The 24769-nt window shown below is 47.2% G+C and overlaps 1 protein-coding gene across 7 annotated transcripts in view; it reads right to left on the bottom strand.

The window, feature by feature from the left end:
• PATJ (PATJ crumbs cell polarity complex component) overlaps positions 1–24769 on the bottom strand; it is a 446647-nt gene that overhangs the window by 161035 nt on the left and 260843 nt on the right. For all 7 annotated transcript variants that reach the window (XM_063939224.1, XM_063939227.1, XM_063939228.1 and 4 more), the window contains one exon: positions 3713–3827. In XM_063939224.1, the coding sequence (XP_063795294.1) occupies positions 3713–3827 (115 nt within the window). The remainder of the gene's footprint in view (positions 1–3712; positions 3828–24769) is intronic.

Consider the following 24769-nt stretch of genomic DNA (forward strand, 5'->3'; position numbering starts at 1 on the left):
ATGTGCAGAAAGAGTTAGATTTGGGTGGGTTATATTGTTTCTGTGCAGGGTAAATACTGGCTGCTTTATTTTTACACTGCAAATTTGATTGCAGATTGAACACACCACACCCAAATCTAACTCTCTCTGCACATGTTACATCTGCCTCCCCTGCAGTGCACATGGTTTTGCCCAGTTGCTATCAAAAATCCTGCTGCGATCAACTTGGAATTACCCCCATGGTTTTGCCCATTAGAGATAACATTTGCTGCTGTGATCAGGTCTGAATTAGGCCCATTGTTTGATAAGTGGGCCCCATAGAACGTTTGTTTTATGCAACATTGTTATCACTGATTATTGCCATCAGAAGGTCATGGCCATTATCCGCTCCAGCTGCCGGTATACAGGACGGCTGTGTTTCAGTATGAGCCCATAGTGTCTTGGCATACACTAAACATTCTCAGGAGTCTGTATGGGTGCGGGCAATGGGTAGAGTAGTGTTTCCTAACCTTGGTCCTCAAGACACACCTATGGTCTAGGTTTTAAGGATATTTAAGGACATGGTAAAATCAAAATGACTAAGGTACTAATTAAGTCACCTGTGCTGAAGTATGCTCATGTTAAAACCAGGGCTGGAAGTGTGCCCCGGGGACCAAGTTTGGTAAACACTGGGGTAGAGGTCAGCACTGTATTCTCACAGATGGGGAAACTCAGAATGCCAGAAACCTTGTAAAATGACAATTATCACAAACAATAGTTTTATAGGCGCTATTGCGAAGTTCCTGTACATCAAATGCACATTATTTAGGAGTATAATACATCTAGTGTAATCACAATATGGTACAGTATAGACCAAGTCCCTATAGCAGAGGTTCCCAAACTGTGTGCTGTGGCTCCCTGGGGTGCCTCGGGAAACTTGCAGGGGTGCCCTGGGTTGGTGGTCCAGGACCAATTCAAATTATTCATGGTCAATATAATAGGCAAAACCAGTGCTGGTGGCTGCCAGTCATAACATATGTGGCCAAACAGAAGCAAATCTTGTCCCTCACCACACAACTGACCCTAAGGATGACATATAAACGCCATCTACTTAATGTAATATTTCTTTCTAAATTTCTCAATAATAAATTTTTGGCCTAGGGGTGCCGTGAAAAAAATTCTGATATTCTAGGGCGCCGTGATTCAAAATAGTTTGGGAACCTCTGCCCTATAGTATAGATTGTACAGTTTGCATAGACAAGCTTTACATTGCCACCTGGTGGCCAAACATGGTATGAATACAGAAGCTATGTTCTGTTTTATTCTACGTTGATTATTAAAAAATAGCACTTTGTAGACAACATACCTTGAAAAGAGAGGATTTTAGGACCCTGCAATCCTCCCCAAACATATCAGTGACTAGTAATAACTGTACCAAACATAACACAAGCAATAGGTGTGCAGGGTCTTCTGTATTACATACTGTATGTGGCCTTTCCTCTATGTCTGTAGCTCTATACGGGTTGGGTATGGAATCCTGGCGTTCAGAATACTGACCCCGGGGTGAGCACTAGAAAGCCCTTTGCGGGCTTGCTGCGCTCGCCACAGGTTCTATTCCCACTCTTTGGGTGTCGTGGACTCCCACAGAGCAGGAACAGCCATGGCGCAGCTGTCTGCATTCTCAGAGGTCTGATATCCCGCTATACAGCTGTATCGTAAAAATGAGGAGGGGTAAACACAATATTATAAGAGTACTGTTCCTTTAACAAACATAAATGTCTCGTACATAAGTCAGTTACCAACTCGTGTTATTTGCTGAAGAATCGGAACATGGCAATTTTCTTATGGATTTCATCTTTAAAATGGAAAATCATCACTCATTCTGCCACCGCACCCGTCCACAGGACTCTGCCACCGCACCCGTCCACAGGACTCTGCCACTGCACCCGTCCACAGGACTCTGCACGTATATAGAGAACTCTTCCACTGCACGTATATAGAAAACGCTGCCACTGCACGTATATAGAGAACTCTGCCACCGCACGTATATAGAGAACTCTGCCACCTCACGTATATAGAGAACTCTGCCACTGCACGTATATAGAGAACTCTGCCACTGCACGTATATAGAGAACTCTGCCACTGCACGTATATAGAGAACTCTGCCACTGCACCTATATACAGAACTGTGCCACTGCACGTATATATTGAACTCTGCCACTGCACCTATATACAGACCTCTGCCACTGCACCTATATACAGACCTGTGCCACTGCACCTATATACAGACCTGTGCCACTGCACCTATATACAGAACTGTGCCACTGCACGTATATAGAGAACTCTGCCACTGCACATATATACTGACCTCTGCTATATAGACTTCTGCCACTGCATGTATATACAGAACTCTGCCACTGCACATATATACAGACCTCTGCCACTGCACATATATACAGTTCTCTGCCACTGCACCTATATACAGACCTCTGCTATATAGACTTCTGCCACTGCACGTATATACAGACCTCTGCCACTGCACGTATATACAGAACTCTGCCACTGCACGTATATACAGAACTCTGCCACTGCACGTATATACAGAACTCTGCCACTGCACGTATATACAGAACTCTGCCACTGCACGTATATACAGAACTCTGCCACTGCACGTATATACAGAACTCTGCCACTGCACGTATATACAGAACTCTGCCACTGCACGTATATACAGAACTCTGCCACTGCACATATATAGAGAACTCTGCTATATACAGACCTCTGTCACTGCACGTATATACAGAACTCTTTCCATACATTGAAAGTTCATCACAACACAATTTCACGGCCCTGATTATGACATGCTGCAAGCTCTAAATGAGTTTTTGTGAATCTTTTCTTCTTCTTTAAAATAAATGGGGTTTAATCTGCTATATCCCCTTTATGACATCTGTCTTTAGAATACCTGCAATCCCTTATGGACAGTGTAAAACAGACAATTACTGGAGTAGCCCAGAGCTTTTCTTTCCCTCTGCTTTTCAGAGTAATTGTACTAAGTATTTTGTCAGTGAACCTTTAGTATAATTGATATGCAAATTTATGGGGCTTCATTTCTCTCCACCAACACAACACTTAGCAAAATTGTAAATGGTAAAATGAAGCAATTAAGAGGACATTTATAAAATGCTGCACTTGTCGAAGCCCTTCTACAATCTGACGCTTGAAGCGAAAAGTAATAAAAAGGTTAGAATGAAATTGCAAAATTGGTCGTCAGAACTTTTGCAGCAGATACAAACACAGTGGGGGTAATTCAGACCTGATCGTAGCAGCAAATTTGTTAGCAGTTGGGCAAAACCATGTGCATTGCAGGTGAGGCAGATGTAACATGTGCAGAGAGAGTTAGATTTGGGTGGGGTGTGTTCAAACTGAAATCTAAATTGCAGTGTAAAAATAAAGCAGCCAGTATTTACCCTGCACAGAAACAAAATAACCCACCCAAATCTAACTCTCTCTGCAAATGTTACATCTGCCCCACCTGCAGTGCACATGGTTTTGCCCAACTGCTAACAAATTTGCTGCTACAATCAGGTCTGAATTACCCCGAGACCATTCTGTCTGTGAACCATTAAACTACAGCAATTGATGAAGAGATTTATGTGCTGCCAATACTAAAATGTAAAATTTGTACAAATGAAAGATGCATAAAAACAACAAATAAAACCACAGAACAGTAGAACAAATAATCTGTTCCTACCGTCACTGTCCTCACTTTCTGGATCACAGCCCACTGTCACGGAGTTGCCGGAGTCTTTATACGGAGGCGGTAGCTTCATCGGCGGCGGGGGGCCTCCGGGTACAGGGGAAACGCTCTGTATGGGGGGGGGGAGGGGATGTAATAAGGTGTGAGGAAATGTAGGATACATTCTTGCAGCAGTCAACTACAAGCAGACACTATTTCCATGCAATGTTACACAACACCTCTTAATAAATGGATAGCTACCCAAATAAATACAGATGTTCTCTGAATTCCAAAGCAAAACTAAACAAGATGACAGCGAATGAAGCACGTATAACGTATTACACAGACACCTAATAAAATAAAAGAAAGTTAACTAATTATCTTTACTACAGCTAGAATTACGTGATAAATAAGTGGTGAAAAAACAGATTCTGACCGGTTACCTCGCACAGCAGACGGCAGCGGGTACAGTAAAACCACTGCGGGCCGGCGGGAGTCCACATGGTGCGCTTTATAAAGAGACAAATATGGAGACCTTTCCTTGCTCTTGTAGTTCAGAGAACATCAATTAGCTTTTAGTAGTTGTATTTGGAACATAAATATCTGGTTTTATTTAATTATGCGCTATATCGCCTTACAGCTAATAGCAGAATGCACTTAGGGAAAAGCCAACAGGATAGCGCAGGGAGCCAGCACGGTAATTGGACAGTGCCCGGACACGGCCGGACGTTGGGAGCACTTCTGCTGATAAATAAATGGAAAGATAATCTAACAAGGTGATCGAATGTCCGCTTGCAAAGATGAACTAGAAAAATAAACAAAACAGATAAAGGAGCAAACTGGGAACAGAGCGCACTTTCCTAATCTGTACATTATTCCAAAGATTTTTTAAATATCCTCTCAAACCTGTGCAATCCATACCGCCTGCACAACTGAGCTAAGGAGACTGCAAAACGTACTGCCATTTTTACAGAACAAAAGCAAATTACTTATCTTAACGTCATTTATTCCTGGACTATTCTACTCTACAACATTTAATAGGTTATGTGAATATCACATCGCCTCATCTTCTATTAAACAAACTTAAGGTGATATATGAAAATGCAGAGTAATCTAGAGTGTAAGCTCTCATGGACATAGCCCGCGCCACCTTCGGTGTCACCTCTGCACTTTTCATGTTCCTCATCTGCATTTGTTCTGTGCGATTTGCATTGATGATGATCTGTATCATTGTCTGTCTAGACATCTTGTACCGGGATCCGGTCTCTAGGTCGACCACTATTGGTCGACAGTAACTAGGATGACAGGTCAAAAGGTCGACATGAGTTTTTCACAATTTTTTCTTTTTTTGACCCTTTTCATACTTAACGATCCATGTGGACAACAATTGGGAACGGTAACGAACGAAGCGAGGGGACATGGTGCATTAATTGGGGTTCCCAGTCACTCTACGAAGAAAACGACACAAACCCCCCATAAAAAAAACCATGTCGATTTTTTGACCTGTCGACCTAGACCCTGTTGACCTAAAGACCCTGTCGACTTAGACACTGTCGACCAATCGTTACTATCTACCTCCTGTACCACACCCCTTGTACCATAGCACTGTATTTAGTTCTTATTTAGATATCAACCACAATTTGCCATCTGTATGTTTTCTGCTACTGTAGTGACCAGTACTATACTTCCCACAACAAGATAAAGGCTGGGAGAGGCTGGGGCAGTGACGGCCCAGGTGAGGTGAGTGGCCGTGAGACCAGGCACAGAGGTAGCACAGAAGAGGAGAAAGATGTTTGTGTTGGTCAGAGGTATCACGGGGCAATGACTGTGACTGGACTGGATGCAGACATTGTGGCATGGTTTGGCTGAATGCAAGGCACAGGACGCGGTGACCTGTTCATGAATGGATCTAGAAGCCCCGCTGCTACTGTGTCTGCCCGCCAGAAGCAGGAAGACATTGAGCTTAGTCTCTACCACGTGGGGGGAGGAGTGCGGCTGAGCAGCTGGGATTGCACAATGGAGTACTGCCACACTGATGCGGGGGACAGATCGTAGAGGCCATTGTGGGGAACCCCCAGATACTGTCGCATTTATGCTATCATTTGGGGGTTTTATACAATAGAAGGGTGCACCTTTCACCCACTATTGTCCTAGGAGAATTACTGAATCCACTTTGAGGTACTTAGATGCAAAACAAAATTATTATTTCTCAACTTTTGCACTTTGTTAGGGAATTACTAATGACCCCTGAAACTGTATATGAAATGACTGCATGCAAGCACCACTTACACAGGCCTGAACGAGCCACTAGCAGGACATAATGACGTACGTCTCCACGGTCAGCGGCAGCTCACTCTCATACACCGGCACGTGGTCTATGCTGGACGCTGCAGGCACCCAGGAAGCCTGTGCTAAGTGAATGGTCAGAACCGCAGCAGAGAGAGATGACGAGTGCTCTCCCCTCCCAGTGACCCCCATACATATCAGTGGAGTTGGCATATGCCAATTAGAAAGGCTGCGTCAGAGGAGGCTCTCTCTGATTTCTGCTATGCTTGTAAAGGGTGTCTGGCATTGGGCGCTATGTACGTCCTAACCTGCATGGGATATGTCTGAGCCCTACATGAAAATGCTGGGCAGAGTCATACTACGTCTATACTGCATCAGAGCACAGAGGGGCAGATTTATTAATCCTGGTGAAGTGATAAAGTGGAAGGTGATAAAGAACCAGCCAGTCAGCTCCTAACTGTCATTTTTCAAACCCAGACTGTGACATGGTAGTTAGGATCTGATTGGCTGGTCCTTTATCACCTTCCACTTTATCACTTCACCGAGCTTAATAAATCTGCCCCAGAGATACTTCATGTCCAGGCTGCGATCTGAGACTAGGCCACTGCTTCAGCTGCCCATGTTCCCAGCCCAGTGCTAACAGTGTATCTCGCTGGGACCTGGAAACGTAGTTGCGTCTACTTTCTCATCAAGGGGCAGGAGTCGGGGCTGACTGAGCGCTCTACTGTCCCTATCCATGAGGCGGCCAAAATTAGATCCAAACAGCACAGGGGAACGTGGTTACCAGACCAATCTCAGGCGGAACCGACAAGACTACTCGACTAGTACTCTAGATTGCAAGCTCCCATGAACAGGGCTCTCTCTACCCTCTGCCTCACGTCTGCACCTTCTCGATCTACCTCGTGTATCGTGGTTCTGCTTTCCTGTAGGGTTTATTGATTTTTTTACGCGATATGTTAAACCGGCTGTCCGACACTGAGAAGTTTTGTGGCTCCTTACAAATAAATGATAATCTACAATTAAACCGCTAAATGTTCCACTTTGCGCTGCAGCCAAGTAGATCGCTATATTCTGGTCAGTTACTTTGCTTACACTGAATTTAGGCACAGCGTTTACAATATAAGCAACTTGCCAACCAGGCGGGATGCAGTCAAAATGCCGGCAAACTGAATTCCGGCGTTCATGAGACCGATGCCGGAATCCCGGCAGCCAGCATTTTACCGCCGGTCGCCATATCAACACCTGCCTCTATTTCTCTGACGTCCTAAGTGGATGCTGGGACTCCGTAAGGACCATGGGGAATAGCGGCTCCGCAGGAGACTGGGCACAACTATAAAGAAAGCTTTAGACTACTGGTGTGCACTGGCTCCTCCCACTATGACCCTCCTCCAGACTTCAGTTAGAATCTTGTGCCCGGCTGAGCTGGATGCACACTAGGGGCTCTCCTGAGCTCCTAGAAAGAAAGTATATTTAGGTTTTTTATTTTACAGTGAGATCTGCTGGCAACAGACTCACTGCAGCAAGGGACTAAGGGGAGAAGAAGCGAACCTACCTAACCGGTGGTAGTTTGGGCTTCTTAGGCTACTGGACACCATTAGCTCCAGAGGGATCGACCGCAGGACCCGACCTTGGTGTTCGTTCCCGGAGCCGCGCCGCCGTCCCCCTTACAGAGCCAGAAGCAAGAAGTGTTCCGGAAAATCGGCGGCAGAAGACTTCAGTCTTCAACAAGGTAGCGCACAGCACTGCAGCTGTGCGCCATTGCTCCTCATGCACACTTCACACTCCGGTCACTGATGGGTGCAGGGCGCTGGGGGGGGGGGGGGCGCCCTGAGGGCAATATAAGACACCTTGGCTGGCAAATCTACATCATATATAGTTCTAGAGGCTATATAGATGTAAAAAAATACCCCTGCCAGTATTCCAGAAAAAGCGGGAGAAGTCCGCCGGAAAAGGGGCGGGGCCATCTCCCTCAGCACACTGGCGCCATTTTTCCCTCACAGCTCCGCTGGAAGGAAGCTCCCTAGCTCTCCCCTGCAGTCTGCAAGCTACAGAAGGGTAAAAAAGAGAGGGGGGGCACTAAATTTAGGACGCAGGATATATATATATATATATATATAAAAAGCAGCTATAAGGGAAAACACTCATTTATAGTGGGATCCCTGTGTTATATAGCGCTCTGGTCAGGGCCGTCTTTTCGTATGGGCTCAATGGGCTCTTGCCCAAGGGCCCCAGGAGTATAAGGGCCCTAGGCTGATAGCTGAGGGTCCCCTCTTTCCAGAGGTATCAAATTTTTGAAAATCGGCCATAGGGAACCAGAGATATCCGACTTCAAAGCAGTGGTCCCCATCCAAGCCTGTTAATTGCTCTTGCCAGACAGATATCTCGGGCTCTGTATGATGTAGAGTTTTTCTGAGGGTACATTTCAAAAGCTGGGACTCTCCACTTTCGGTGGACACTGGCAGCATGTCTCTACTATGCCCAGTACCAGAGATATCAGCCTTCAAGCAGCTGGTCCCTGCTCCAGCTCCACACGCCTAATATGCAGTTTTATATATTCATTGGAGGATTGCTCTGGCTCCTGATCTCTGATCCCCAAGTCCCCAGTACATCCTGACAGGTGAGACACTCTAATTTTTTATCCCATTCAAAGCTAAGAAATCTTTTTCCAGGAACTGGAGAGATCTGCAGTCATGCAAGCTGCCTTCCCACCAGAAAATGATGAATATTAAGCCCACTCCACTATCCACCCCTCCCCTGTGTATTAAACACCCCCTACCACCCTGGAAGTGATGTACTGGGGCCCCTTCATTCATCCCAATGCCCCCTTCTACAGTTTAGTGTTCTTCCCCATCTGTGCAGTAAAGGAGTAATTAGCAGAAATTACTGCTCCAGGTCCTATATGGTGAGCAGAAGATGGTACACCCCCTACCGCCCGCGGGACATCAAAGCTGCCGTTGATAGCACCCCCCCCCCCCCCTGGAGGATGGGTAGGGGTCCCAGTGCATTGCTGAGCCAAGGGGCCCACACTGCTGTTAAGACGGCCCTGGCTCTGGTGTGTGCTGGCATACTCTCTCTCTGTCTCCCCAAAGGGCTTTGTGGGGTCCTGTCCTCTGTCAGAGCATTCCCTGTGTGTTTGCGGTGTGTCGGTACGTCTGTGTCGACATGTTTGATGAGGAGGCTTATGTGGAGGCGGAGCAGATGCCTGTAAATGTGATGTCACACCCTGCGGGGTCGACACCTGAGTGGATGGTGCTGTGGAATGAATTACGCGACAGTGTCGACTCCTTGCATAAAAGGTTTGACGACATACCAAATGTGGGACAGCCGGCTTCTCAGCCTGTGCCTGCCCAGGCGTCTCAAAAGCCATCAGGGGCTCTAAAACGCCCGCTACCTCAGATAGCAGACACAGATGTCGACACGGATACTGACTCCAGTGTCGACGACGATGAGACTAATGTAACTTCCAGTAGGGTCACACGTTACATGATTGAGGCAATGAAAAATGTGTTGCACATTTCTGATGTTACCCCCGGTACCACAAAAAAGGGTATTATGTTTGGAGAGAAAAAACTACCAGTAGCTTTTCCTCCATCTGAGGAGTTAAATGAAGTGTGTGAAGAAGCGTGGGCTTCCCCTGATAAGAAGCTGGTAATTTCTAAGAGGTTACTAATGGCGTACCCTTTCCCGCCAGAGGATAGGGCAAGTTGGGAAACATCCCCTAGAGTGGATAAAGCGCTCACACGCTTGTCAAAGAAGGTGGCACTACCGTCTCCGGATACGGCCGCCCTGAAGGAATCTGCTGATAGAAAGCAGGAGGCTATCCTGAAATCTATATATACACACACACAGGTGATATACTGAGACCAGCTATTGCTTCAGCATGGATGTGCAGTGCTGCAGCTACGTGGTCAGATTCCCTGTCAGAAAATATTGATACCCTAGACAGGGACACTATATTGCTAACCGTAGAGCATATAAAAGACGCACTTTTATACATGAGGGATGCACAGAGGGATATTTGCCGGCTGGCATCCAAAATTAGTGCAATGTCCATTTCTGCTAGGAGAGGGTTATGGACTCGGCAGTGGACAGGAGATGCAGATTCCAAAAGGCACATGGAAGTTCTGCCTTATAAGGGTGAGGAGTTGTTCGGGGATGGTCTCTCGGACCTCGTTTCCACAGCAACAGCTGGGAAGTCTACATTTTTACCCCATGTTCCCTCACAGCCAAAGAAAGCACCGTATTATCAGGTACAGTCCTTTCGGCCCAATAGGGGCAAGCGGGTTAAAGGCGCGTCCTTTCTGCCCAGAGGCAGAGGTAGGGGAAAAAAGCTGCAGCATACAGCCAGTTCCCAGGAGCAAAAGTCCTCCCCCGCTTCCTCTAAGTCCACAGCATGAGGCTGGGGCTCCATAGGCGGAGCCAGGTACGGTGGGGGCCCGTCTCAAATATTTCAGCAATCAGTGGGCTCGCTCACGGGTGGATCCCTGGATTTTTCAGATAGTATCTCAGGGGTACAAACTGGAATTCGAGACGTCTCCCCCCCGCCGTTTCCTCAAATCTGCCTTGCCAACCACTCCCTCAGGCAGGGAGGCAGTGTTACAGGCAATTCACAAGCTGTATTCACAACAGGTGATAGTAAAGGTACCTCTACTTCAACAAGGACGGGGTTACTATTCCACAATGTTTGTGGTACCGAAACCGGACGGTTCGGTGAGACCCATTTTAAATTTGAAATCCTTGAACACATATATAAAAAAATTCAAGTTCAAGATGGAATCGCTCAGGGCGGTTATTGCAAGCCTGGACGAGGGGGATTACATGGTATCACTGGACATCAAGGATGCTTACCTGCATGTCCCCATTTACCATCCTCACCAGGAGTACCTCAGATTTGTGGTACAGGATTGTCATTACCAATTCCAGACGTTGCCGTTCGGTCTATCCACGGCTCCGAGGGTCTTTACCAAGGTAATGGCCGAAATGATGATACTCCTTCAAAAGAAGGGAGTTTTAATTATCCCGTACTTGGACGATCTCCTGATAAAGGCGAGGTCCAGAGAGCAGTTGTTGGTCGGGGTAGCACTATCTCGGGAGGTGCTACAACAGCACGGCTGGATTCTAAACATTCCAAAGTCACAGCTGGTCCCTACGACACGTCTACTGTTCCTGGGGATGGTTCTGGACACAGAACAGAAAAAAGTGTTTCTCCCGGAGGAGAAGGCCAAGGAGCTGTCATCTCTAGTCAGAGGCCTCCTAAAACCAAAACAGGTGTCGGATCCTGGGAAAGATGGTAGCTTCCTACGAAGCGATTCCATTCGACAGGTTTCATGCAAGAACCTTTCAGTGGGATCTGTTGGACAAGTGGTCCGGATCGCATCTGCAGATGCATCGGCTGATAACCCTGTCTCCAAGGACAAGGGTGTCTCTGCTGTGGTGGCTGCAGAGTGCTCATCTTCAAGAGGGCCGCAGATTCGGCATACAGGACTGGGTCCTGGTGACCACGGATGCCAGCCTTCGAGGCTGGGGGCAGTCACACAGGGAAGAAACTTCCAAGGACTATGGTCAAGTCAGGAGACTTCCCTGCACATAAATATTCTGGAACTAAGGGCCATTTACAATGCCCTAAGTCAGGCAAAACCCCTGCTTCAAAACCAGCCGGTACTGATCCAGTCAGACAACATCACGGCGGTCGCCCATGTAAACCGACAGGGCGGCACGAGAAGCAGGACGGCAATGGCAGAAGCCACAAGGATTCTCCGATGGGCGGAAAATCACGTCTTAGCACTGTCAGCAGTGTTCATTCCGGGAGTGGACAACTGGGAAGCAGACTTCCTCAGCAGGCACGACCTCCACCCGGGAGAGTGGGGACTTCATCCAGAAGTCTTTCAAACTATTGTAAACCGTTGGGAAAGGCCACAGGTGGACATGATGGCGTCCCGCCTAAACAAAAAGCTACGAAAGTATTGCGCCAGGTCAAGAGACCCGCAGGCGATAGCTGTGGACGCTCTAGTGACACCGTGGGTGTACCGGTCGGTTTATGTGTTCCCTCCTCTTCCTCTCATACCAAAGGTACTGAGGATAATACGGAGAAGAGGAGTAAGAACTATACTCATTGTTCCGGATTGGCCAAGAAGAGCTTGGTACCTGGAACTTCAAGAAATGATCTCAGAGGACCCATGGCCTCTACCGCTCAGACAAGACCTGCTGCAGCAGGGGCCCTGTCTGTTCCAAGACTTACCGCGGCTGCGTTTGACGGCATGGCGGTTGAACACCGGATCCTGAAGGAAAAGGGCATTCCGGAGGAAGTCATTCCTACGCTGATTAAAGCTAGGAAAGAAGTAACCGCAAACCATTATCACCGCATATGGCGAAAATATGTTGCGTGGTGTGAGGCCAGGAAGGCCCCAACGGAGGAATTTCAGCTGGGCCGTTTCCTGCACTTCCTACAGTCAGGGGTGACTATGGGCCTTAAATTGGGTTCCATTAAGGTCCAGATTTCGGCTCTATCGATTTTCTTCCAGAGAGAACTGGCTTCACTACCTGAAGTTCAGACTTTTGTTAAGGGAGTGCTGCATATTCAGCCCCCTTTTGTGCCTCCAGTGGCACCTTGGGATCTCAACGTGGTGTTGGATTTCCTAAAGTCACATTGGTTTCAGCCATTGAAAACCGTGGATTTGAAATATCTCACGTGGAAAGTGGTCATGTTGTTGGCCTTGGCTTCGGCCAGGCGTGTATCAGAATTGGCGGCTTTGTCATGTAAAAGCCCTTATCTGATTTTCCATATGGATAGGGCAGAATTGAGGACTCGTCCCCAGTTTCTCCCTAAAGTGGTATCAGCTTTTCATCTGAACCAACCTATCGTGGTGCCTGCGGCTACAAAAGACTTGGAGGCTTCCAAGTTGTTGGACGTAGTCAGGGCCCTGAAAATCTATGTTTCCAGGACAGCTGGAGTCAGAAAGACTGACTCGCTCTTTATCCTGTATGCGCCCAACAAGTTGGGTGCACCTGCTTCAAAGCAGACTATTGCTCGCTGGACTGCCGCATCCTAAATCAGTGAAAGCCCATTCCACGAGGAAGGTGGGCTCTTCTTGGGCGGCTGTCCGAGGGGTCTCGGCTCTACAACTTTGCCGAGCAGCTACTTGGTCGGGGTCAAACACGTTTGCTAAATTCTACAAGTTTGACACCCTGGCTGAGGAGGACCTAGAGTTTGCCCATTCGGTGCTGCAGAGTCATCCGCACTCTCCCGCCCGTTTGGGAGCTTTGGTATAATCCCCATGGTCCTTACAGAGTCCCAGCATCCACTTAGGACGTCAGAGAAAATAAGATTTTACTCACCGGTAAATCTATTTCTCGTAGTCCGTAGTGGATGCTGGGCGCCCATCCCAAGTGCGGATTGTCTGCAATACTTGTTTATAGTTATTGCCTAACTAAAGGGTTATTGTTGAGCCATCTGTTGAGAGGCTCAGTTATATTTCATACTGTTAACTGGGTATAGTATCACGAGTTATACGGTGTGATTGGTGTGGCTGGTATGAGTCTTACCCGGGATTCAAAGTCCTTCCTTATTGTGTCAGCTCTTCCGGGCACAGTATCCTAACTGAGGTCTGGAGGAGGGTCATAGTGGGAGGAGCCAGTGCACACCAGTAGTCTAAAGCTTTCTTTATAGTTGTGCCCAGTCTCCTGCGGAGCCGCTATTCCCCATGGTCCTTACGGAGTCCCAGCATCCACTACGGACTACGAGAAATAGAATTACCGGTGAGTAAATTCTTATTTTTACACTCGGTTGGTGTGTCCACGCCATGAACTGTGGGAATAGAACCCGCGGCTAATGAAGCGAGGTGAGAGCAGCGAGTCCCCTCTGGTATTCCGGCAGACGGGATGTCGCTGTCGGTATACCGACAGCCAACATCCCGTCTGCTAATATATCATACCGGATCCAACCAGGATCCATACCGGATCCAACCAGGCATCTGCTTTCATTGTCCAACTTGCACCAGTTAAAACGCAATTGCTGATCAGTTGCTGTGCTTACTAAAAGTGCTTGTAGTATGTAAATGGGCCACGCAATGCCAATAATCACGGAGCTGAGCGATTATTTGCTACTGCACATGCGTGAAAAACCCTAAAAACTATTATGATGCATGTGTTACACAGAGTGATACACTGCGGTATAGCTGCGATTGAGACACACAGTATCAGAGATGCAATGGGAAAGAGCGGTGACTGGGCGCCGGTTATTCAGATGCATGGAGAAGGCCTGAGCGGATCATGGGAGTGTCGCTGAAGTACCTACACATACAGACGCTTAATCACTTGGGCTGACGCATGCATCGATGGTGCGGTCTACAGACGCACCAAGTGGTGATACAGCGCCAGTAGATGCTCAAAGTGGTGTCTCAGCCCTTGCACATTTGTATGTATCCTTATACACCAGGGGAAGAGCTGATACCGGCATTAGCACACAGTCACAGACGCACGGCTGTACACCAGGGGAAGAGCTGATACCGGCATTAGCACACAGTCACAGACACATGGCTGTACACCAGGAGAAGGGCTGATACCGGCAGTAGCACACAGTCACAGACGCACGGCTGTACACCAGAGAAGGGCTGATATCGGCATTAGCACACAGTCACAGACGCACGGCTGTACACCAGGGGAAGGGCTGATACCGGCAGTAGCACACAGTCACAGACGCACGGCTGTACACCAGGAGAAGGGCTGATACCGGCAGTAGCACACAGTCACAGACGCACGGCTGTACACCAGGAGAAGGGCTGATACCGGCAGTAGCACACAGTCACAGACGCACGGCTGTACACCAGGGAAGAGCTGATACTGGCATTATCACACAGTCACAGACGCACGGCTGTACACCAGGGGAGGGGCTGATACAGGTATTATCACACAGTCACAGACGCACGGCTGTACACCAGGGGAGGGGCTGATACCGTTATTAGCACACAGTCACAGAGGCACTGCTGTACACCAGGGGAGGGGCTGATACAGGTATTATCACACAGTCACAGACGCACGGCTGTACACCAGGGGAAGGGCTGATACAGGTATTATCACACAGTCACAGACGCATGGCTGTACACCAGGGGAATGGCTGATACCGGCATTAGCACACAGTCACAGACGCACGGCTGTACACCAGGGGAAGGGCTGATACCAGCATTAGCACACAGTCACAGATGCACGGCTGTACACCAGGGGAAGGGCTGATACCGGCATTAGCACACAGTCACAGACACACGGCTGTACACCAGGGGAAGGGCTGATACCGGCAGTAGCACACAGTCACAGACGCACGGCTGTACACCAGGAGAAGGGCTGATACCGGCAGTAGCACACAGTCACAGACGCACGGCTGTACACCAGGGAAGAGCTGATACTGGAATTATCACACAGTCACAGACGCACGGCTGTACACCAGGGGAGGGGCTGATACCGTTATTAGCACACAGTCACAGAGGCACTGCTGTACACCAGGGGAGGGGCTGATACAGGTATTATCACACAGTCACAGACGCACGGCTGTACACCAGGGGAGGGGCTGATACCGTTATTATCACACAGTCACAGACGCATGGCTGTACACCAGGGGAAGGGCTGATACCGGCATTAGCACACAGTCACAGACGCACGGCTGTACACCAGGGGAAGGGCTGATACCAGCATTAGCACACAGTCACAGATGCACGGCTGTACACCAGGGAAGGGCTGATACCGGCATTAGCACACAGTCACAGACGCACGGCTGTACACCAGGGGAAGGGCTGATACCGTTATTAGCACACAGTCACAGAGGCACGGCTGTACACCAGGGGAAGGGCTGATACCGGCAGTAGCACACAGTCACAGACACATGGCTGCACACCAGGGGAAGGGCTGATACCGTTATTAGCACACAGTCACAGAGGCACGGCTGTACACCAGGGGAAGGGCTGATACCGGCAGTAGCACACAGTCACAGACGCATGGCTGTACACCAGGGAAGGGCTGATAACGGCATTAGCACACAGTCACAGACGCACGGCTGTACACCAGGGGAAGGGCTGATACCGGCATTAGCACACAGTCACAGACGCACGGCTGTACACCAGGGGAAGGGCTGATACCGGCATTAGCACACATTCACAGACACATGGCTGTACACCAGGGGAAGGGCTGATACCGGCATTAGCACACAGTCACAGACGCATGGCTGTACACCAGGGGAAGGGCTGATACCGGCAGTAGCACACAGTCACAGACGCACGGCTGTACACCAGGGGAAGGGCTGATACCGGCAGTAGCACACAGTCACAGACGCACGGCTGTACACCAGGGGAAGGGCTGATACCGGCAGTAGCACACAGTCACAGACACACGGCTGTACACCAGGGGAAGGGCTGATACAGGTATTAGCACACAGTCACAGACGCACGGCTGTACACCAGGGAAGGGCTGATACCGGCATTAGCACACAGTCACAGACGCACGGCTGTACACCAGGGGAAGGGCTGATACCGTTATTAGCACACAGTCACAGACGCATGGCTGTACACCAGGGAAGGGCTGATACCGGCATTAGCACACAGTCACAGATGCACGGCTGTACACCAGGGGAAGGGCTGATACCGGCAGTAGCACACAGTCACAGAGGCACGGCTGTACACCAGGGGAGGGGCTGATACCGGCAGTAGCACACAGTCACAGACGCACGGCTGTACACCAGGGGAAGGGCTGATACCGGCATTAGCACACAGTCACAGACGCACGGCTGTACACCAGGGGAGGGGCTGATACCGGCAGTAGCACACAGTCACAGACGCACGGCTGTACACCAGGGGAAGGGCTGATACCGTTATTAGCACACAGTCACAGACGCATGGCTGTACACCAGGGGAAGGGCTGATACCGGCATTAGCACACAGTCACAGACGCACAGCTGTACACCAGGGGAAGGGCTGATACCAGTATTAGCACACAGTCACAGACGCATGGCTGTACACCAGGGGAAGGGCTGATACCGGCATTAGCACACAGTCACAGACGCACGGCTGTACACCAGGGGAAGGGCTGATACCGGCAGTAGCACACAGTCACAGACGCACGGCTGTACACCAGGGGAAGGGCTGTGTCAAAGTCAGAAAAATATCTCTATGCACACTGCCATATTTGCACCTCACACAGGTCTGCGCTGCGCATGCGTGCGCTCTCCCGTGCGTGCGCATACTCGCTGTTGCGGGCACCCGCGGGCGCGCGGTATGTGCATTTACGGTAGAGTTCATGTGTTCGTAGCGGGCGACTCTTTCGTTACATATTTTCACTATATAATGTATTTTGTAGATCATGGTCCCTTTGATAGATTCTGAAAGTTTGGTTAATGTAGAATGTTCGTGAACAGAGAAATCCCCCTTTGTTTGATACGAAGGGTCAGACAGGAGTAATACAGTGGTGTTTAGTATCCATCGGAAGAGTATCTAATTAGCAATATTCCGGTGTTGGTTTGAAGCGGATTAATCGCTCGTGCGAATAGTTATGGACATAAGAAGTTTATGTCCATTTACTATTATTTGCACTTAATTATCCATGCGGCGGGAAACCCAGTTTCCCTCCCACCTGAGCTGTTGGAAATAGTCACAGCCCACCTGTATGAATCAACCTATGACCTTTTGTTATAATGCGAGGAGGAATTCCTGTGTCCAATGAACAATGAGATTGTAGGGACCATTGAATTGTATTGTGTGTGGGGCATAAATAGACAAGCCGATCACATCCAGCTCTCACTCTTCAACGGTTATCATTGCTGAAAATCGGGAGCTGGATGTCCAGAGGCGCATGCGATCGTTTCCTTTGTGCGTAAGTTTTCTCCGCAATCATATTATCTATCTTGTTGTTATGGGCCATATCTCTCTCTCTCTTCTCATCTTTCTCTCATAGTCTCTTAAACGTAATAGTATTGTATTGTATTTCCTGTGTAGTTATCTGGTTAGGTAGTCTATGTTATATTGTAGTGTATGACTTGTATTGTATTAATTCTTTTGCAAGTATAACATTCATAATATATATATTAGGCGTTGGACCCTAAGCACGGTATCTGTGTATTTCTTATAGTGTTAAGTATTCTCAGAGCGTCGGTGACGCTCAAACAGCTTTTAAGTTAATAAGGTTACACTGTGTTGCATCTACACCCTATCTCTGCACTAAGGTTTTACAGCATATTACATTGTTTATGGTTTAGATATAAAGGTTTAACATTGTGAGCGTCTGCGCCGCTCGTGATCTCCTCGTGGTCTCGAGCGTCCGCTACACTCTGATAGCGTAGCATTACGGTAGTCGCTCACCTATAAGTGTGCCCGATACCAACAGCATATTCTCGTGAGCGTCTGTATCGCTCGAGCAGCCCGCTCCCGATACAGCGTCCGTTACGCTATAGTGAACCATTACGTTAGTCAGCAGCCAATAGCGTGTCTGCCTGTGATCTCTTGGCCGTGAGCGAACGTGACGCTTGAGCGTCTCGACCACGGCTAAGCGATTGTTACGCAACGAGCGTACCCTTACGGTACTTCATACGTAAATAGCGTACAGTGTTCTTAGACCTCATAAAGGGTTTTATATAAGATAAATATTTAGCTTTATCAATTGGCGGCTCGTCCTGTCCTTCACATATCTCTGCTAGGTAATTTCAGCAGACATTATCCATCAGCAAAGGGCGGGAGATCATATTCTTCGCAGTGCTGACGGGATAAGCGTCTGCTTCGCTTAGTAAAGGGTGCTGAAGGAATCCGGAACCGGAGGTAAGAACAACACACTAGTGTCTTTTAAAACTGTTTATTTCTGTCTTGCGTACACACGCACATATCTGCATTTCTTTTTCATTCATGTATTTTCATATATCACTCTCCTGTTTGCCATTTTATAATTGATAAACGTGCTAAGAGAGATTTGTCGCTATTCCATAGTTAAAGTGTAAAAGCACACGCAGCTCTACCTAAAGGTAAAAGGAGAGATTGGTGTGTTGCGCGGTAGACGATCGAGGATCATCTACATTGGAAAACGTGTTAGTTGTGTTACGGTGGACATTGGTTTTGTGTACACGTGTCTCTAACAAAGGGCTGAGACTCGCGTACGCAAAGGCCGACGCACGCAGCGTAAATTACGCAACGGAGCGTCTGGGTACGCCCACGTAACTCAAGTCACACGATAGTGTTGATTTTTAAATAGCGCAACAGGCGCGATAAGTAACACAACAAGCGATAAATAGCGCATCAGGCGATAAGTAGCGCAAATCTATTTTAAATCCGAAATTTAAATTAACAGATCCTTCTCCAAATTTACAACACATCTGGTCTAAAGAAAAATTTCTGCGCAGAAATAGAAATAGAAACAAAAGTGTACATGTGGTGAGTGAGTGTTTGCAATTATACAATTTTGAGGTTGAACCACAAGAAAAGTATCGAGTTCTCGTGAAGGTACATACATGTAAGTGACGTGCATGGTGGCTAGGGAGGCATCCCTGGTTAAACATAAAATTTGAGCATTAGAGTGTAGCAGACCAGGAGGTCATACTGTAACAGACCAGGAGGTCAGACCAGGAGGTCGCATACCAGACCAGGAGGTCCAGGTACAGCAGACAAGGAAGTCCGCTATAGAGACAAGTAGCACAACACCAAGAAGGGTTGGTGCGGAACCCATATAGGCCATTAAGCTCTGGCTGAAGGAATTCGCAGCCGAAATTTTCGATTCCACTGGTCGCTCCGCACATAAGATTAGTTGCTTATGTGCTGAACGATTGTACCGCACGTAATTGTGTGCATTAGTAAACCTGACCGGTACTATTTGTGTACGAAGGTCATAAACGCTATTTGTACATTTTAACGTGATTTGTGAAATTTTTTTATTTTAAGGGAAGTTCGCTGGTCACTCAGGAACTATCCAACAACCGATACTTGCTGGGGAACGCGCCCCAGTAAATAAAGGTTCACAGGGGCCCTAGGTTGGGTACAACAGCTCTGGATACAGTGATTGTGTTACTGGCCAACGTGGGCGAGAAGTGAGTGGAGTACTCGGTAAACTTCACCGCCAGCCTGCCCCGGACATCTTGGTTTTTGTAAGGGTTCGCTGAAGAAAAGCAACACCTGCAAGTTATGGGGGCCAGTTGTTCAGGTAGGGGGCGATCAACCTCGGTTCGGGTTGATTTAGTAAACCGACCAATCGGGTCGGCCAGGTATGTAATGTGTGAAAAATACGGTTCACACACAGAGGTTTTATGTGATGAATGGGAGAGAATGACTGTACATGACGGGGAGAAATTCCCAAGAATAGGTAGCTTTAGCCCAGAAGTGTTACTAAATCTAAGGAGAAGGATAGGTCTTATTGAACCAGCAAAGAGACGGATCAAACATTATGATTGTTTAAAGTTATGGCAACAGGAAAGTGAAATGCAAAGAGAGCTAACTGACATATCTGACTCTCATCTTGGGAGGAGAGATGGGGCAATGGAGAGGATTATGGTTGCGGAGAAAGGCACAATGTTGAACAATAAAAACGCACTTAGCAACTGTAGTATAGATGATAAGAATAAGTGTAATAAACATAACGATGATAATTGTAATGCTGTTAAATGTACAACTATTAACCCGTGCAAGTTGCACCCCATGTCAAACTTCCCTCAGGAATACGAGCAAGAAAGTGAACCCAACACGATGTCGGCACCTCTTCCAGCAGCCATCACACAAGACATCCAGGTGGACGCGACCAAATCGGTAAAGGCAATAATCAAACCCCCTAACGGAGGGTCAGGTGAGGTCGTGTCCACAGGTACGTACAATGTTTTATATCACGCACAAACAAATGTACCCCATATTGTGAGACCAAAACAAGGTGATGTAATTGAGTTTAGTCCTGTCAGGGTGATCACAGTCCCCAATGGGAAGACTGACGATCAGGGAACCATTCCCGTCCAGGACAGTGCAATGCGCTGTCCCTGGTCCCGGACCGAATTTCCTGATCCAAGGAAAAATCTAGTCGCATGTCAAAGGTTCATTAAAGAACTAGGAAACTCAACAGAACCCACCAACAAAGATTGGCGGACAGTGCTGAGGGCATGTTTGCCCTCCGGTGTTGACTCTGCGACATTTATTACTGATTGTCAATTAGACACAGAAGTACCTCAAACGGAGGAACACAATCAGGAATGTATTAAGCAGATAAACCAACAGTTGGAAGTATATTTCCCTGCCATTGTCAAGTGGAATGAAATCTTCTCCATAAGACAAAACGACAGGGAAAGTATTTCCAATTATTTCAATCGAGCACTGCAAGTAATGGCTAGGAACACTGGGATCACAGACATCAAAACATGCGCACAGCATAGAGAAATAGCGGTTAAGGTATTAATGAATGGTTTAAAGGAGGTATTGAGAACAAGGGTACAGACCACCAACCCAAACTGGAGAAATATCTCAGTGGCCGCATTAAGAGAGGCCGCTATTATATTGATCGAAATATCACCAGATACAGAGAGTCACAAAGTGATAAATTAATGGCCGCAAGTATACAGGCCCTAACCACAAGACCACTCCAGCATAAGCCCCACACCCCTGTGAGAAATTCAAATGTGGAAGTCTGTTACAATTGCCAGAAGGAAGGTCATTTTGCAAGAGATTGTAGATCAGGAAGTAGACAAAAGTCACATCAGCCCCCTAGACAACGACATAATCATGGTATCCAAGGAATCAGGGAAGCACAGGGAAAACGGTTGATGGCGATGAGCATCCGAGCGTTTGAGGAGGCATCAAATCAACCAAGACCTCAGGTCATTGACACTGGAGGAAACCCAGGGTTTGTTTCCTTTGTAAAAGAGAAGGGCATTATGCCAGCAACTGCAACAGCCCACATAAAGTCAGACCCCCTAGACATGAAAATGAGCAAAAGTTAGGACACACCAAGTTATAATCAGGGATCAGATAGGAAAATTTTGGCCCACACTCATGATATGTAGTCAGGAAAGGTGATCATTAGGACTGATGGTAAGCCTGAGGTTATAGTTAATAAATTGGGAGGTCATTCCCTGAAGACACAGGAATGACCGGGTGAAACGTTGTAAATGTATCTGTGAAATGTTTCTTTTTTTCTCTCTCCCCATCTCTGACGATTATTGGTAGGATTCAAACATTGCATATATACTTGGTCTTTGCAGAAGTCTACCAAACCCCAGCATGACCTATCCGCATCAATGTATTCTGGCCAGATACAGACAGTGGAATATGGAAGTGCTGGGGAGAGGGACTGCGCAAGGAAACCATTGGACATGTAGATATGACAGCCTGATGATCTGACAATGTTTTAGAAAACGTTTATGTTTGAAAAATGTTTTTTTCCCTGTTGTTGTTCTCTGTTGATTTATGTGATATATACATATATGAATTGTTCTCTCTCTCTCTTTTGTTTTTTTTTTGTTTTCTCTCTTCTTTCTCATGTTTTCATGTTTTAAAGATGGTATGTCACACCTCAGTTAGGCAAATGGTAATGCAAGATTTTTTGCTCCTTACAGAAAGTTCGCTGGTTTGGAAGGAATATTGCATCACCGGAATGTTCGTTTGGAAGACTGAGAGACAGCACCTTTGAGATGACAGCAGAACAAGAAGAACAACAAGACTAGAGAACTTAATTATCGTAACAAGTTTCTCTCCCCCTCAAACTTTCTCTGTACCCCCATTACAAATTTCTCCTTTTCTCCTCCTGTAAGATGGACTTGCCCCAAGAGACTGTGATATGGATTTTCCTGTTGACCATGATGTTGACCAGAGCAGTCTGTTCCGGCGAGAGTACCAGTGAGGTCGAGAAAGGATCCAGAAAGGTTCCGATGACTGAGACGGAGGTGTAAATTTCCAATAGCAATACAACCACCAAGCAAAAGGCGAGTACCGGAAACGATCTAGCAGCCATGTTATTTGTAAACATTGTTAGCTGAAAAGAAAACTGTATCTGTAGGCTCTGTGACAATGTGGTTGAGGATGGGTGCCTTAAGAAATGCCAATCCAGTTTTAATATCCACATGGACCGGCATCCCTTGAGTGACTATCACTCCTTAGTGGGTAGTGTGTTAAATCAAACAGATTGTTGGGTATGCTCTCAAGTACCTCAAGGTCATAGCAAATCAGGACTAGTACCATTTCCTTTAACGATAGGGGAGGTACTTGAGCTAAGTGGTGGGAGGCCGGTGGACAGGAGGTTTAATATCTCCAGTCCTCCTAGTTTGAAGCTCCACCAATATCATGTGGATAGATCCCTCATATGTTTTAACATTTCCAATCCCCGAAAGCCGGGAAATTGGGAAGTGTCATGGAGTAACCAAACCATGACCTTTTCATATAGAGCAGATAGAATGCCGACAGATACAGAACTTATACGCCACATAGCCAGTAGAGGAAAATCTTTCCGATATAGGTATACCCTAGGAAGTAGGATTACGAGAGTTGGAGAGGTATCACCAGGATACTGTGCACATATCGTACAAGCTGATACGTGTACTAGACAGATGGGAGAATTAGGGTTAGGAGATTTCACATGGAAGATGTGTAATATGGTTATGTCCTACTCCGTCCCATATGTTCTCCCCGATGATGCATATTTCATATGCGGGAGGAAGGCGTATAAGTGGCTTGCCCCAAACTCGGAAGGATTGTGTTATATTGGAAAAGTATTGCCTGAAGTAATGACTGTATCACATGCCAAAATGAAAGATATACACCGTGTTGCCCAAGCTCCTTATACTCACACCCATTACGAGCACGTAGTTAAACGGCACCTGATAGAAAGAACAGAGCATCCGGCCTCTGACATGATCCATGAATCCACCGGGATTCAGGTTCTAATCGCGTTAGATTTCACTCGCACCGCCAGAGGAGTGTTGAATTATAAATACATATCTGCGCTCGCAAATTTGTTAGACAATATCACAGAAATGTATGATGACACGTTTAGGTATACTGGAAGAGAGCTTCAAGCTTATAAAACAGAACTGGTTCAGCATAGAATGATTCTCAATTATCTCACGGCAGTGACAGGTGGATATTGTGTCACACTGGCAACGCAGTACGGCGTGAAATGTTGCACATATATTACAAATAGTACCGAGGACCCGGTCGAGGTCATAGACCAAAAGATGGACGATATTCTCCAACTGAAGTGGGAATTTCGCAGGAGACACAATCTCACCCTTGCTGCTGTGAGTAATAAGCTGACTGGTTGGGTATCATGGTTGAACCCGCGAAATTGGTTCTCTGGTTTGGGAGAATGGGCTCAGGGAGTCATAATGGATGTAGGGAAGTTTCTCCTATGTATCTTAGGTGTTATCATAACGATTGGCTTGATATTTAGATGCGGTCAGGCTTTAATGAAGTGCAAACGAGGTACTAGGGTGATGAGTTTAAGGAGTGAGGAAACTGTAATTCCCATGGATTTGATTTACGACCCGACGGTAGAAACAATGATGTAATGAAAATGCGATTATACGGTCCGTTTCTTTCACCTGTTTTTTCCGTTTTCCTCCAAGGTAAAAAGACCCACTTGGACGAGGAATTTGATGAGCCGATATACAGACAACAGATGGATTAAAGAAGAAGTTTTGACAACCTGATACACAGATTTTTGATGAACTTTGCCATAGATCCCCAGTTTCCCTAGAAATTTTAAAATTACGCTAGCCCAACACTTTTGTAAATCTATGGACATTGACAAAGCTTTTGCTCGCACCTTATGGGCAAAAGCACAAAGAAGACTGCATTCAAC

This window comes from Pseudophryne corroboree, chromosome 9 (assembly GCF_028390025.1).
Source record: "Pseudophryne corroboree isolate aPseCor3 chromosome 9, aPseCor3.hap2, whole genome shotgun sequence".
Classification (NCBI taxonomy): Eukaryota; Metazoa; Chordata; class Amphibia; order Anura; family Myobatrachidae; genus Pseudophryne; species Pseudophryne corroboree.